The following is a 15,371-nucleotide window of genomic DNA, read 5'->3' on the forward strand; positions in this document are numbered from 1 at the left end:
TACTAGATGACAGACACAGGGAGTCTGGATTATTAGTTTATCCTCACTAGGGTAGGTCATTTTCTGTCACCGCTTCCCTTGCTCTGTCCCTTTTCTCCTTTTATATTAGAAATACATACATGCACACATATGTATATGTATATGTGTGAGTCTGTGTATGTGCTCACACCATGTCATGTTAGAAGTGTGTGAAATGATTTATGATTGTCCAAGGGCTCACAGTTGCAAAACTGCCATGAGTCTCAAAAGGGGCTTTGAACTATTGAACAAACATAAGATTATTAAGGACTATGGATAATTTTCAGATGGCATAAATTTATATTTTCAGTGAAGTTGTTTCTCTGGGGACTTGGGAAAATTTTGTATGTTTGATGTCAGTGGGATGTTTCCCACCCAACTAACATAAGTTGGAAGCTGTGATTCTGAAGTTAATACAAGAAAACCAATCAGACAAGATATCTGCTGATCACCATATCATTTGTTCTATCAAAGCACAATGGAAATACCTGGATGTTTGTGATGTCCAGCTTTGATCTCAATGCACCTAAGTACCTCAGGGTCTACAAAGAGAAATGTTCTTACCTTTTACGCATCAGTATCATGCTTGATTTTAAAGAAAATTTACATGGTATAAGTTTGTTTTATTATTACAACAAGCATTTCATCAGTATATTTGCCAGCTTCTGATTATTGGCAAAAGCTGAATAAAATGATCATAACCTTAAGTGTTTCAGAAGAGGAACCTTGAAAAGAAAGGAATTCATTTACCAGGTAGGATAATATACAAATATTAAACAAATCAAAACAGAAATGCAAGTTAATTGTTTATTAAGAATGAGTTGATTAATACATGTGTTTTGTTTATGAATTGGAAATTTCTTCCTGGAGCCTATGAGAGATGTTACAAATGCAGGAGCTCTCATTCCAGGCCTCTTAAAGGGCCATTCTGTAGGCACACTTGGCCTTCAACTGTCTCTGAAGATTCAAAGATCTTATCTCAGAAAGAAACATGATCACACCAAAGAGTGACATGGTGGCTGTCAGGACTCCTGCTGGGAACACAGCAGTAAAGTGCTTGCTTCTTAAGGCTTCTTTCTTAACAGGAAAATTGGGTGGAAAATCAAAAGTGGTTTGGCCATAAAAATCAACCGCATGGTTCCAGCTCACAGAAACAAATGAAAAGAGGCTGCTGACACATAAAAACAAGGCAGAGACCTTATAACAATATATCTGCATCTCAACAAATGGGTTCTTCATACAGCTGATCTTAAAGGCTATTGCACTAAAAATCAGAACCACAGGCTTCATCAAAATTGCCCAAATTAACAGGATCCGTGCATACTGAAATTCAGGTGAAAGTTTCCAATGTGAATCGATAGGGGTGTGCACCAGCGTCTTGATTATGGTCCCGGAGACATTAAACTCTTGTGGGTAATAAGCTTCCCAGAGGCCAAAGGACACAAACTGCACAATTTTGTCATCAAATTCCCATAGGCGCCAGTATTGGTTGCTGGCGATGGCTATTTCAAAAACCAAAGCTGATATGCTGCTGAAGAGGCCACTAAGCTTGAAGATGCTCTGCTTCAAATTGTCACACCTGAAGATGAAATTGAACAAGTATAATTCGACCCAGGAATACAAAGAAAGGCAAGAAAGCAAAATAAACCACGTTCTACAGAGCACTAAGCTCTTATAACTTGTCCCTGCTGCCACATTCAAGTAGTCTATGTATGGATTGTGGTTTAGCACACTCCAGGTAAGAGAATAAGAAGCACAGAAATAAATTACAATGGAAGGAAAAGCACTGCCAGATGGTTTGGACAGCAATTTTGCTCCATTTGTCAAGTGCTGAAATGCTCATATTTTGTTTGGAACTGATGGTGGTGGCCTGTATAACACCCAACCCATACTCACTTTCTTGCCAAGGCAGGACTGAGCATGTTGATGGCTAGGACACTGAGTTTTGAAGCACAACTGGAATCATGATGGAGAATGCTATTGTCCCAAACAAATAAGGTATATCATGGAAAGATCTAGTTCTGCCCATGTCTAAATTCCTTGGATTAGATACATGTATTTCAGAAAGACAGATTGAAAGCCCCAAGTTAAGTTAAAAGTTTTTACCTTCGCTTATCAATGGTGAGGTGATCCATTTGAAAGACGCCGAGATCATAAATATCTTCCAAATAGCAGGAAATGTTGAACAGAGAGAGTCGGTCACACAAGAGGTGAATCACCTTCAGTAAAGGAAGTTCTGTTAGGAAGATATTTTAGCTCAGAAAAGGGTCTCACCAACCAAACTCTAACTCACACAAACCTTTCCTGTGCTTTCCTTACTGGAGCTTCATATTCCCAACTCTCCCATGAAAACCATGAAATCATTATACCCATTTTATAAATGAATGAACACAGAAAGTATAATTAACATAGAGCTCTTACATACTCACACAGCGCTTCCCAGCATTATGATGTTAAGTTGGACTTACATGGAGATGAGATTACAAGAAGCACCCAAATCATCTATGAGAGGCCTTCTTTTGACCTTGAAATTGAAAACAATTTTTAAAACTATGTGGAAATGTGAAAATACCTGCCTCTTTGTGTCTTGTATGTATGAAGACCAAATGTTAGTCACTTCCAACAGTGACTCTAGAAATTCTTTTGTTTCCATGACTACCAGAGCCAGAGATGAATGGCAGATTGTGAGCAATGAACTAGAATCAATACAAATAGTTTTAAAGGACCAGCATGGTTTAATGCTCCTTTCATATGTGAGACTGTTCACAGTGTAATTAATCTCTATCTATTTCATTTACTAATTTAAAATGTTTCTTCATAAAATGTACTTTGGTGAATATATGAATATTTCCCCTTCTACAATGTTTTCCATTCTCAATTTCTCAATACTTCCCATATTTCTGACCATTCAACTTGATGTGTCCATGTATTCTTCTCTCTCTCTGTCTCTCTCTCTCTCTCTCTCTCTCTCTCTCTCTCTCTCTCTCTCTCTCTCTCTCTCTCTCTCTCTCACTCACTCTCCATGTGTGTGTGTGTGTTACAAAGACTCTCTGAGCTCTTATGTGGTATCACTCCTACTGTGTCTGCAGGAAAGTGTTTTCTACAATCTTCTTAGTCCTCTTCTATATAGATCACCAAGCTTTTTGATGAAGGGCTTTGATGAAAGTATCTCATTTAAGACTTAGTACTTCAAATTCTCTCACACTCTACAAGTTGTTCAGCTCTGTTACATCCATCTATGGGTTAAGTACACATCTTTGATGTGTGTTGAGTAAGGTACTAATCTATGTGTGTATAAGTATTTCTTTGGAGTCTCCTTTTTTTTATTTCAATGTTTCTTTAGCAGAACATAAGTAGAAAGTTTTCCATTACTTTACATTCCTTTCCACTTCATCAGTGTCTTTTCTATTAGAAGAGTGTCTTATATGGTTTCTGTTACATGGAATGGGCTTTGAATCCAATAAAAACATGATGGTTAATCACAAAGCCATTGTGACACTTTTATATCAATACATCTTCAGGAAGGTCACTCTTGAAGTTTTCAGGAGTTACAACTTTTTTACATTGATGGTTATGGTAACATCTTCTGGTGACTTGTAATTTTCAGTGTCAATACTACTACTTAGTAGGTGTGAACCTTGTATTTGAATAATTTTATGTGTTCTTGAATTTGGTTTGCAAGTATTTTATTGTGTGTTTCTCCACTAGTGCTCATAAGGTCAATTGGTCTGAAATTCTCTTTCTTTGTTGAGTCTTTCTGTGGTTTAGAGAATCAAGGTCACAGTGGCCTCATAGAATAAGATTGGCAATGTTCCTTCCGTTTCTATTTTACAGGATACTTTTCTATTTTACAGAACAAATTTGAAGAGAATTGGTAATAGCTCTTCTCTGAAAAGCTGATAGAATTCTGCACTAATTCCAAGTGGTCCTGTCTTTTATTTTATCAGGTGACTTTTGATGACTGCCTGTATTTCCTTAGGTGTGATAGGACTATTCAATCTTTCTAACTAATCTTGATTCAACTTTGGTAGTTGGTAGCTATTAAGAAAACTGTCCATTTCCTTTAGGCTTTCCAATTTTGTAGCATATAGGCTTTTGAAGTAAGAACTGATGATTCTTTGGATTTCCTCAGTGTCTTTCATTATGTCTCCCTTTTCATTTCTGATCTTTTTATGTGAATACTCTCCCTTTGCCTATTAGTTAGTTTGGCAAAAAGTTTGTTATTCTTGTTGATTTTCTCAAAGAATCAGCTCTTCGTTTGTTGATTCTTTGAATTTTTTATTTGTTTCCTATTTATTGATTTCAGCCCTGAGTTTGATGGAGAGTCTGCTTCTTTTTGTAGTAGAGCTTAGATGTGTGCTGTCAAGGTTCTAGAAAGAGATAACTCCAGTTTCTTTATAAAGGCACTTATTACTGTGAACTCTCCTCTTAGCATTGCTTTTAGTGTGTCCCATGAATTTGGGTGTATTGTGCCTTCAGTTTCATTGAATTCTAAGATTTTTTAAATTTCACTTTTTATATCATTTCTTGTGTGGAGTTCATTGTGTAGGAAGATGTTCAGTTTCCATGAATTTGTAGGCTTTTGACTGTTTTGTTCGTTGTTGTTGTTGTTGCTGATGTTGTTGGTGGTGTTGAATCCTAGATTTAATCTGTTGTGGTCAGATAATACGCAAAGAACTACTTCTATTTTCTTGTACCTGTTGTGGTTTTCTTTGTGATGAAGTATATGGGTAATTCTGGACAAGGTACCATGAGGTGCTAAAAAGAAGATATATTCTTTTGCGTTTTGGGTGAAAGGCTCTGTAGATGTCAGTTAGGTCCTTTTGTTTTACTGTGTCTATTAATTCCCTTGTTTCTCCATTTAGCCTCTGTCTGCATCTGTATATTACGAGAGAGGCATGTTAAAGTCTCCCACTATTAAAAAGTGTATTTCGATGTGTGATTTAAGCTTTACTAAAATTTATTTTAGGAATATGGGTATTCCTGCATTTTGTGCATAGATGTTCCATCTTTCATAGTCTCTTTTGAGAAGTCATATATAATTCTGAAGTATTTGCCTTTATATATGCCTTGAACTTTTTGTCTTGCAGTTTTTAATATTCTTCCTTTGTTCTGTGCATTTAATGTTTTGATTACTATGTGACGGGAGGATTTTCATTTTTGGTTGAACCTATTTGGAGTTTTGTAGGCTTCTTCTATGCTTGTGGACATTTCTTTCGTTATGTTGGGACAGGGTTCTGCTTTTATTTTTATTTTTGCTTTTGAAAATGATTTTTGGCCCTGGACCTTGGGTTCTTTTTCTTCTATTTCCATTATTCATAGATTTTTGTCTTTTTAGAGTGTTCAAGACTTCTTCGAACATTTTAGATTTTCTGTTCTATCATTAGTTTTACTGTTTTCTTTCATTGATGTATCTATAACTTCTATATTATATTTCTTTTTTTCTTTTTCCCTCCCACCCACTTCCCCCCTTCTCCCCTCCCCTATGTCTGTGATTGAGGGAGACCTCCTCCCCCTATATATGTTCTTAGAATATCGAGTCTCTTCTTGGTAACTTGCAATCCCTCCTCTGAGTGCCGCCAGGCCTCCCCATTCAGGAGACGTGGTCAGAAAAGGGGCACCAGAGTTCGTGTGAGAGTCAGATTTCACTCTCCACTCAACGGTGGATTATATCATGTTTGTTGGCTAGGTCTTGGAAGGGGTTCGAAGTTTACTGCCTATATTCTTCTTGGCTGGTGCCTTAATTTGAGGAGGAACCCAGGACCCAGATCTGCCTGTCATAAAATTCTTCTTGTAGGTTTCCAGGACCCTGTGGGTCCTACTATTTCCCCATTCTTCCATGTTACTCTCGCCTAAAGTCTCAATAGGATGTCCTCTTCTCTGACCCACTTTCTTGGTAAGTAAAGTTTTTCATGGGACGTATTCCTTGGATTAGTGTTTTGATATAAGTGAGTATATACCTTTTGTCTCTTTTTGCTTCTGGGTGAACTCACTCATTATGATAATTTCTAGATCAATCCATTTGTCCACAAATTTCAGGAATTCCTTGTTTTTAATAGGTGAGTAGTACTCCATAGTGAAAATGTACCACAGTTTCTTAGTCCATTCTTCTACTGAGGGACACTTAGGCTATTTCCATGTTCTGGCTATTATGTATAAAGCAGCTATGAACATGGTTGAGCATATGTCCCTGCTGTGTGGTAGGGCATTATCTGGCTATATTACAAGGAGTGGGGTAGCAGGGTCTTGAGGAAGCTCTATTCCCATTTTTCTGAGAAAGCGCCAGATAGCTTTCCAAAGTGGTTGTACAAGTTTGCATTCCCACCAGCAATGTAGGAGTGTTCCTCTCTCTCCACATCCTTGCCAACATGTGGTGGCATTTGAGTTTTTCATCTTAGCCATTCTGATGGGTGTAAGAAGGAATCTCAGTGTTATTTTGATTTTCATTGCTCTGATGACTAACGAGGGCGAGCATTTCTTTAAGGGTTTCTCGGCCATTTGATATTCCTCTGTTGAGAATTCTCTGCTAAGTTCCAAGCCCCATTTCCCAATTGGGTTGTTTGGTTTTCTGGTGTTTAATTTCTTGAGTTCTTCATATATTTTGGATATTAAACCTATGTCAGGTGAAGAGTTGGAGAAGATCATTTCCGAGTCTGTAGGCTGTCGCTTTGTTCTACTGACAGTGTCTCCTGCCTTACAGAAGCTTCTCAGCCTCATGAGGTCCCATTTATTAATTGTTGACATTAAGGCCTGGGCTGTTGGTGTGCTGTTCAAGAAATTGTTTCCTGTGTCTATGTGTCCCAGGCTCTTCCTCACTTTGTCCTCCAACTGAATTAATGTCTCTGGTTTTAAGTCTTTAATCCACCTGGGCTTGAGTTTTGTGCATGGTGACAAATATGGGTCTAATTGCATTTTTCTACATGTAGACATCCAGTTAGACCAGCACCATTTGTTGAAGATGCTATCATTTTTCCATTGAATAGATTTGGCTACTTTGTGAAAAATCAAGTGAGCAAATGTTTGTGGATTCATCTCTGGGTCTTCAATTCGATTCCATTGATCCACCACCCTATTGCTTTGCCAGTACCATGCTGTTTTACTTACTGTTGCTCTGTAGTACAGCTTGAGATCAGGTATGTAGATTCCTCCGGAGGATCTTTTATTGTATAGGATTGTTTTTGCTATTCTGGGATTTTTATTTCTCCATATGAATTTGAGAATTGATCTTTCAATATCTTCAAAATACTTTGTAGGTATTTTGATAGGGATTGCGTTGAATCTGTAAATTGCTTTTGGTAACATGGCCATTTTTACTATGTTGATTCTCCCTATCCACGAACAAGGTAAGTCCCTACATCTTCTGATGTCATCTTCTATCTCTTTCCTCAGGGGTTTGAAGTTTTTTTTTAAATAATTCCTTCACTTGCTTGGTTAGAGTTACTCCTAGATATTTTATATTGTTTGTGGCTATCATGAAGGGAATACTTTTCCTAATTTCTTCCTCTGCCTGTTTTTCATTTGTATACAGGAAAGCTACTCACTTTTTTGAGTTTATTTTGTATCCTGCCAATTTGCCGAAGGTGTTTATCAGCTTCAGGAGTTCTCTGGTGGAATTTTGGGGGTCACTTATGTAAACTATCATATCATCTGCAAATAGGGATAATGGACTTCTTCCTTTCCCATTTGGATTCCCATGATCTCCTTTTGATGTCTTATTGCTCTGGCTAGAACTTCAAGAACTACTTTGAAGGGATATGGGGACAGAGGGCAGCCTTGTCTGGTTCCCAATTTAGAGGGATTTCCTTGCGTATCTCTCCATTTAATTTAAAGGTGGCTGTTGGTTTGTTGTATATAGCCTTTATTATGTTTAGATAAGTGCCTTGTATTCCCGATCTCTCCAGAACTTTAAACATAAAGGGTGTTGGATCTTGTTAAATGCTTTTTCTGCATCTAAAGAGATGATCATGTGGTTCTTCTCTTTCAGTTTGTTTATATGATGGATTACATTGATGGATTTCCGTATGCATGCCTGGAATGAAGCCTACCTGGTCATGGTGAATGATGTCTTTGATATCCTGTTTTATTTGCTTTGCGAGTATTTTATTGAGTATTTTTGCATCAACGTTCATAAGAGAAATTGGTCTGAAATTCTTTTTTTGTTGGGTCTTTGTGGGGTTTAGGTATCAATGTGACTGTGGCCTCATAGAAGGAAATTGGTAATATTCTGTCCATTTCTATCTTTGAGAATAGCTTGAATAGTATCGGTATTAGCTCCTCTTTGAAGGACTGGTAGAATTCTGTGCTGATGCCATCTGGCCCTGGGCTTTTTTTGGTTGGGAGATTATCAATGGTTGCTTCTATTTCTATAGGCGAAATAGGGCTATTTAATTTGATTATCTGGTCTTGGTTCAATTTTGGCAAATGGAATCGGTCGAGAAATTTGTCCATTTCCCTTAAATTTTCAAATTTTGTGGCATGAATGCCTTTGATGTAGGTACTTACTATTCTTTGTATTTCTTCGGTGTCTGTTGTTATGTCTTTCTTTTCATTGTTAAATTGGATAGTGTTTCTCTGTCTCTTAGTTAGATTGGCTAACGGTTTGTCTATCTTGTTAATTTTCTCAAAGAACCAGCTCTTGGTTTTGTTGATTCTTTGGATTGTTCTCTTTGTTTCTAATTGATTGATTTCAGCCCTGAGTTTGATTATTTCTAGGCATCTACTCTTCTTGGGTGTTTCTGCTTCTTTTTTTTTTCTAGGGCTTCCAGATGTGTTGTTAAGTTGTTTATGTAGGATGATTCCATTTTCTTTTTAAAGGCACTTAGTGCTATGAATTTTCCTCTTAGCACTGCTTTCAATGTGTCCTACAAATTTGGGTATGTTGTTCCATCATTTTCATTGAATTTCAGGAAGTCTTTTATTTCTTCCCTTATTTCTTCCGTGACCCATGTGTCATTAAGTAGAAAGTTGTTTAGTTTCCACGTGTTGGTATGCTTTTTGTTATTTCTATTGTTGTTGAAGTCCAGCCTTAGACCATGGTGATCTGAAAAGATACAAGGTATTATTTCAACCTTCTTGTATCTGTTGAGGTTTGAATCGCGACCAACTATGTGATCAGTTTTAGAGAACGTTCCATGGGGTGCTGAGAAAAAGGTATACTCCTTTGCATTTGGGTGGAAAGTTCTGTAGATATCTGTTAGATCCATTTGATTCATGACATTGGTTAATGAGGTTATTTCCCGGCTTAGTTTTTAAATCAAAGTCCTATCCTTGAGTGAAAGTGGGGTGTTGAAGTCTCCCACTATTAATGTGTGGGTATCGATGAATGGGGCAAGCTTTGTTAATAACTCTTTTACAAATGTGGGAGCCCTTGTATTCGGAGCATAGTTGTTCAAAATCGTGATGTCTTATTGGTTGACTTTACCTTTGACGAGTAGGAAGTGTCAATCCTTGTCTCTTTTGACTAATTTTGGTTGAAAGTCTATTTTATTAGATATTAGAATAGCTACCCCAGCTTGTTTCTTGTGACCATTTGCTTGGAATATTTTTCCCCATCCTTTTACTCTGAGGCAATGTCTGTCCTTGTGGTTGAGATGTGTTTCTTGAATGCAGAAAAATGTTGGCTCGTGTTTATGCATCCACTCTGTTAGTCTGTGCCTTTTTATTGGAGAGTTGAGACCATTGATGTTGAGAGATATTAATGACCAGTGATTGGTAATTCCCTTCATTTTTGGTATTTGTAACAATCGAGTTTTTGAAGTTGTGATTTTGCAATGGTGTAGTTACTTATTTCTTATGTATTTTTGGTTGTAGTTTGACCTGTTGGGGTGGAGTTTTCCTTCTAGTAACTTCTGTAAAGCCAGATTTGTGGCTAGTTACTGTGTGAATTTGTTTTTGTCATGGAATATCTTGTCTTCTCGGCCAATGGTTATTGATAATTTCGCTGGATATAGTAGTCTTGCCTGGTATCTGTGTTCTCTTAGGGTTTGCAGAACCTCTGTCCAGGCCCTTCTGGCTTTCATGGTCTCTGCTGAGAAGTCAGGAGTAATTCTAATAGGTTTGCCTTCATATGTACTCGTCCTTTCTCTCTTGCCGCTTTTAATATTTTTTCCTTGTTCTGTATATTTTGTGTTGTTATTATTATGTGGCGGGAAGATTTTCTTTTTGGTCTATTCTATTTGGTGTTCTGTAGGCCTCTTGTATGCTCGTATGCATCTCCTTCTTCAAATTGGGGAAATTTTCTTCTATTATTCGATTAAAGATATTTTCTGGGCTGTGGAGTCAGTTGCCTTCTCTTTCCTCTATCCCTATTATTCTCAAGTTTCGTCTTTTCATGTTGTCTTTTATTTCATGAACGCTTTGTGTCAGGAACTTTTCAGATTTAGCATTATCCTGGATGGTTGTTTCCAATTGTGCAATTGTATCTTCAAGCCCTGATATTTGTTCTTCCATTTCTTGCAATCTGTTAGATAAGGCCACCTCTGAGATGTTTGCTTTCTTTTCTGATGCTTCTCAATCATGTTTTTCTTCCATGTGTTCGTTTATCATAGCTTACATTTTTATCTTCAGGTCTTGAACTGTTTTAATAATTTCCTTCATCTGGTTATATGTGTTTTTCTGAAATTCTTCAAATGCCTCTTTATATGACTCTTTTAAGTCATCAGCCCTCTTGTTTGCTTCTTCCTGCATTTGTTTACAGATTTTATTTGTTTCTTTTATTATCATCTTACTTACTAAGGATTTGAGGTGGTTTTCATGTATATCAATTGTTGCGTTCTCCAGGTTGTTTTCATTAAGATTGCTGGGATCTGGAGATGCCATCCTGTTTTGGTTTTTGTTAGGATTCTTTCATTGTCCCCTTGTCATTTTGTTGACTCTAGTGTTGGGAGGTGGTTTGTGGTGACCTTCCCTGTTTGGGAGTGGATAGTTGATGTCTGATTATAGGTAGGGTGCCCTTACCTGTGGGGAACAGGGAGTATTTCTCTGGACCAGGCTGGTGATTCAGATTCTCCTCCCAGAGATTTTTCTCAACACCTTAGGCTCCAGGCTGAGTCAGGTTTCTGTTTGGGCCTTTTCACCTTACTGCTGTATCTCAAGTCAGCAGTATTGGGGTCTAGAGTAAGGTCAGCACACAAGCTCTCTGGTTGTGTAGGTTGATCCCATCTGTCTGTCTTTCCTGTTGCTTTGTAGACAAGACCCCAGGCGGATCAGATCTTCTGGGTTGTAGCTGTCTTTTAGCTCTGCCTCTACACTCTGTAGGAGCATCCAGCCTTTCCCATGAATTTGGGAGTTCTTGCTAGGATCTGCCTGTTGGAGATTACAGGATTTGTGCCATACAGTTTCAGGCCACTGGCAGTATCTGAGGAGGTAGCAGTTTCCATGCCCCTGTATGCCAGGACACTCCCAGCTTGCTATAGATTGCCTTGTCCTACCTGTGAAGTTTTAGTCCAATAACACTGAGACAAGGGGCTGGTCCACTCTGTCACCACTACCGCCACTGCTCACAATCCCTTGCAGCCCCTGTTGCTTGCCACTTCCTGTGGGTGATCACGCCAATCCTCCCCCCAACCCCGCCACCAATCACTTCTGCAAGTGTTTTGTTCCCTGCAGCCTACCTACCTCAGCTAATGCCACTGGTGTCGCTGGCATCAGAGCCACCACCAAAGTAACAGTCACTGTCACTGCCGCTTCTGCAGCCACAGCCGCTGATGGTCGGCTCCCCTGGGGGTCCATGCTTTTTCCCATGTTTGGGGTTGCACAAGATTGTTTCTAGTTTGTTCCTTATGCACTATGGTTTCTTCTGTTGTAGTTCAGTGGGGAGGTTGGTGTTCCTGCTTAAGAAATAAGTCCAATTTTCTGACTTGATTTCTTTGGCTTCTAAACAAGGTCCACACTGCTTGCTGCCATCTTAGAATCTCTGTATCATATTACTTTATCTGTTATTCACTTGAGGAACATATTGGCTGCTTCAATTTTCTTGGTAGTGTATATAATGCTTTTTTCAATGGTGTTGAGTAGATGTCCTTGTGATATGGGGGACAAAATATAGGTTATATGCCCAGGAGATGTTAGCTGGTCCTTGAGGTAGAGATGTTCTCAATTTGTCTGAGAAATCACCAGATTTTTTTCAAAGTGGTTGTACAAGTATGTACACCTAGCAACATTGAAGGGCTCTTCCCCCTTCTCTATGTCTTCACCAGCAGGTGTTGTCACTTGAGATTTTTAGATTTATTTATTTATTATTTATACAGTGTTTTCTTTGCATGTATACTTACACACCAGAAAAGAGCGCCAGATCTCATTATAGATGGTTGTCAACCACCATGTGGTTGCTGGGAATGGAACTCAGGACCTCTGGAAGAGCAGATGGTGCTAATAACCTCTGAGCCATCTCTCCATCCTGTCACTTGATATTTTTATCTTCGCCATTCTGACAGGGGTAAGAAGGAATCTCAGAGACATTTTGATTTGTATGTCCCTGATAACTAAGGACATTGAAATTTTACTTAAATGTTTCTGAGCCATTTGATATTGCTTTGCTGAGAATTCCCTGTTTAGAGCTGTACCCATTTTATTTGGGTTATTTAGTTACTTGGTGTCTAATATACAACTATATATATTGGATGTCAGTTCTCTATCAGATGTGGAGTTGCTGAAAACTTTTTCCTATTTGTAGCCAGCTGTTTTGTCCTGTTTTGTCCTGTAAGCCATTGCCTTACAGAAGCTTTTCATTTCACAATGTCCCATTTATTAATTGTTGATCTTTTTGTCTGAGCTGTTGGTGGTCAGTTCAGGAAGTTGTCTACCAAGCTAATGCATTCAATGTTTTTCATCATTTCTCCTTCTATCAAATTTAGTATATGTGGTTTAATGTTTAACTCTTTGATCCACTTCTGCTTGAGTTTTGTGCAGGGTGATAAATATTAATCTATTTACGTTCTTTTTCATGAAGAAATCCAGTTAGACCAGCACTAATAGCTAAAGATATTTTAATTTTTCCATTGTAACTTTTTTGAACCTTTGTCAAAAATCAAATGTCCATAGTTATGTGAGTTTATTTCTGTGTCTTTGATTTGATTGCCTTGTCCTACTTGTGAAGTTTTAGTCCAATAACATATGGGCTTTGTTACTATAGCTCTGCAGTACAGCTTGGAGTCAGGGATGGAGAATACTTCAGAAGTTCTTTTATTGTATATGATTGTTTTAGCTATTTTGGGCTTTTTTATTTTGGCATATGAAATTGAGAATTGTTCTTTGAAAGTCAGTAAATAATTGTTTTTGAACTTTGATGGAGACCGCATTGAATCTGCAGATTGCTTTGGGGATGATACATTTTTTTATTTTTTATTATGTTAGTCCTACCAATCCATGCATATGGCTACCCTTTCATGTCTTCTTCAATTTACTCCTCCAAAAATTTTTAATGTTCTTGTCCAACAGGTATTTCACTTGCTTGGTTAGAATTACAAAATACTTTATCTTGTTTGAGGCTATTATAAAAGGTGTTGTTCCATTATTTTCTTTTTACTCCATTTATTGTTTGTACTTAGGGTTATGATCTTTTAGTTAATTTTATATCCAGCTATTTTGCTGAAAGTGTTTAATATCTGTAGCAATAAACTGGTAGAATTTTCAGGTTCATATATGTATACTATCATAGAATATGTGAATAGCAATGCTTCAAATTCTTCATTTCCAATCTGTATCTTCTTGGTTGCCTTAAGTTGTCTAATTTAGGTAGAGCAATAGCCCTAGTTAAAACTTCAAGTGCTATATTAAGTAGATATATAGATTATAGACAGCCTTGACTTGTGCCTGATTTAAGTGGCATTGTTTTATGTTTCTTTCTGTTTTGTTTAATTTTGACCATCATCCTGCTATATATTGCCTCTATTGTGTTTATGTATATGCCTTATATCACTGACCTCTCCAATATTTTTTATAATGAAATAGTGTTGACTTTGTCAATGGCTTTTCAGTACATAATGGATTGATCATGTGGGGTTTTCATTTCAGTTTATTTCTATGGTAGATTACAAATGATTACATTTATATATGGAACCATCCTTGCATCTCAGGAATAAAACCTACCAACCCATGCTGGGTGATGTCTTGATGTGTTCTTGAGTCCAGTTTGTGAGTATTTGATTATTTCTGCATCAATGTCCATAAAAGAGATAGACCTGAAAATCACCATCGTTGTTGGCATAGATATCAGGGTGGCTATGGTTTCATAAAACTGAATTTAGCAAAGTTATTTTGTTTCCATATTGCTAAATAATTTGAAGAGTATTGGTATTAACTGTTCTTTGAATGTCTGCTGGAATTCTGGCTTTTTATAAAGCTTGGAGACATTTAATGACTGCTTCCATTTCCTTAGGTGTTCTGGATTATTAAAATTATTACCAAATCCTGATTTAACTTTAGTAAGCAAAATATAACAAGAACATCATTCATTTCATTGTCATTTTCCTATTTTGTGTTGTACAGGACTGTGTAGTGGGAACTAGTGATTCCCTCTGCTTCCTTGCTTGTCTGTTGCTATGCCAACCTTTTGGTTTCTGATTTTGTTAATTTGGATATTCTGTAGGCCTTTTTGTTAGTTTGGCTAAGGATTTGTCTAACTTGTTCATTGTTCTCAAAGATCCAACTCTTCCTTAAACTTAATCTTTATATATAAACTTAATCGTTATATATCAACACATTTTTTTAGGTTTTAAGCTCAACTTCATAACTTTATGGAGGGGAAATGTCAAGGAAAGCATTTTAATTATTTTTGAAAAATGAAGAAAATCAAGTGAACAAGTTGTATATAGGATTGTAAAAAAGGAAATGACTGCCTAGAAAAGCACTTTTGTTAAAAAACAAAACAAAACAATACAAAACAGAATTTTGAATACTCAATATTGTTTAATTATTTTTAGTGAACTTTGATGTGCACACTTTCCATCAGAGCATTACTGAAGTATATTAAATTAATCCATAGCTTGTGGGACTCTGCTGGATAAGACCGAAATCTGTTGTCTCTAGATAGCCATTTGTGCTTGATCTATGATGATAGACTCCCTTTTCTCAGTGGTGCTCCAACTCCACCTGATCTGGTATCCCCAGATCTTGTAAGGAGTGTCACATAGCCCTCAAGGAAGATTACAAGACTGACTATTTCTGATAATGAACTTGTTTGACAAGCTCAGAGAATTCCTGAAAGTACCCCCACTCTATCCTGATGAGATACTAGCCTCCAATAAAAGACCTTTAATCCAACTTGAAAGTTATTCCTTCACACATAGTACATATAAGTAATGTTTTCTCCTTGTCATAGGACCCCATTCTACTGAATGTATATGAGTTCCTGT

At 37.3% G+C, this 15,371-nt stretch overlaps 1 protein-coding gene across 4 annotated transcripts; it reads right to left on the bottom strand.

Annotated features, from left to right (window-relative positions):
* Positions 1-858: 858 nt before the first annotated feature.
* On the bottom strand, positions 859-2,649 carry LOC311602331 (uncharacterized protein). 4 transcript variants are annotated; one of them, XM_084790256.1, is made up of 3 exons: positions 2,595-2,649; positions 2,125-2,237; positions 859-1,597 (listed from the first exon to the last, which is right to left on the bottom strand). In XM_084790256.1, the coding sequence occupies exons 2-3, from the start codon at positions 2,151-2,153 to the stop codon at positions 934-936; spliced, it is 693 nt and encodes a 230-aa protein (XP_084646382.1). In that variant the 5' UTR covers positions 2,154-2,237; positions 2,595-2,649; the 3' UTR covers positions 859-933. The 4 variants fall into 4 exon arrangements, with proteins under 4 accessions (XP_084646382.1, XP_084646384.1, XP_084646383.1 ...); XM_084790258.1 differs by having other exon boundaries at positions 2,125-2,254; positions 2,591-2,647; XM_084790257.1 differs by having other exon boundaries at positions 2,591-2,620.
* Positions 2,650-15,371: the final 12,722 nt, after the last annotated feature.

The sequence above is a fragment of the Acomys minous genome (genome assembly GCF_964271855.1).
Source record: "Acomys minous genome assembly, chromosome: 7".
In the NCBI taxonomy this organism is placed as follows: domain Eukaryota; kingdom Metazoa; phylum Chordata; class Mammalia; order Rodentia; family Muridae; genus Acomys; species Acomys minous.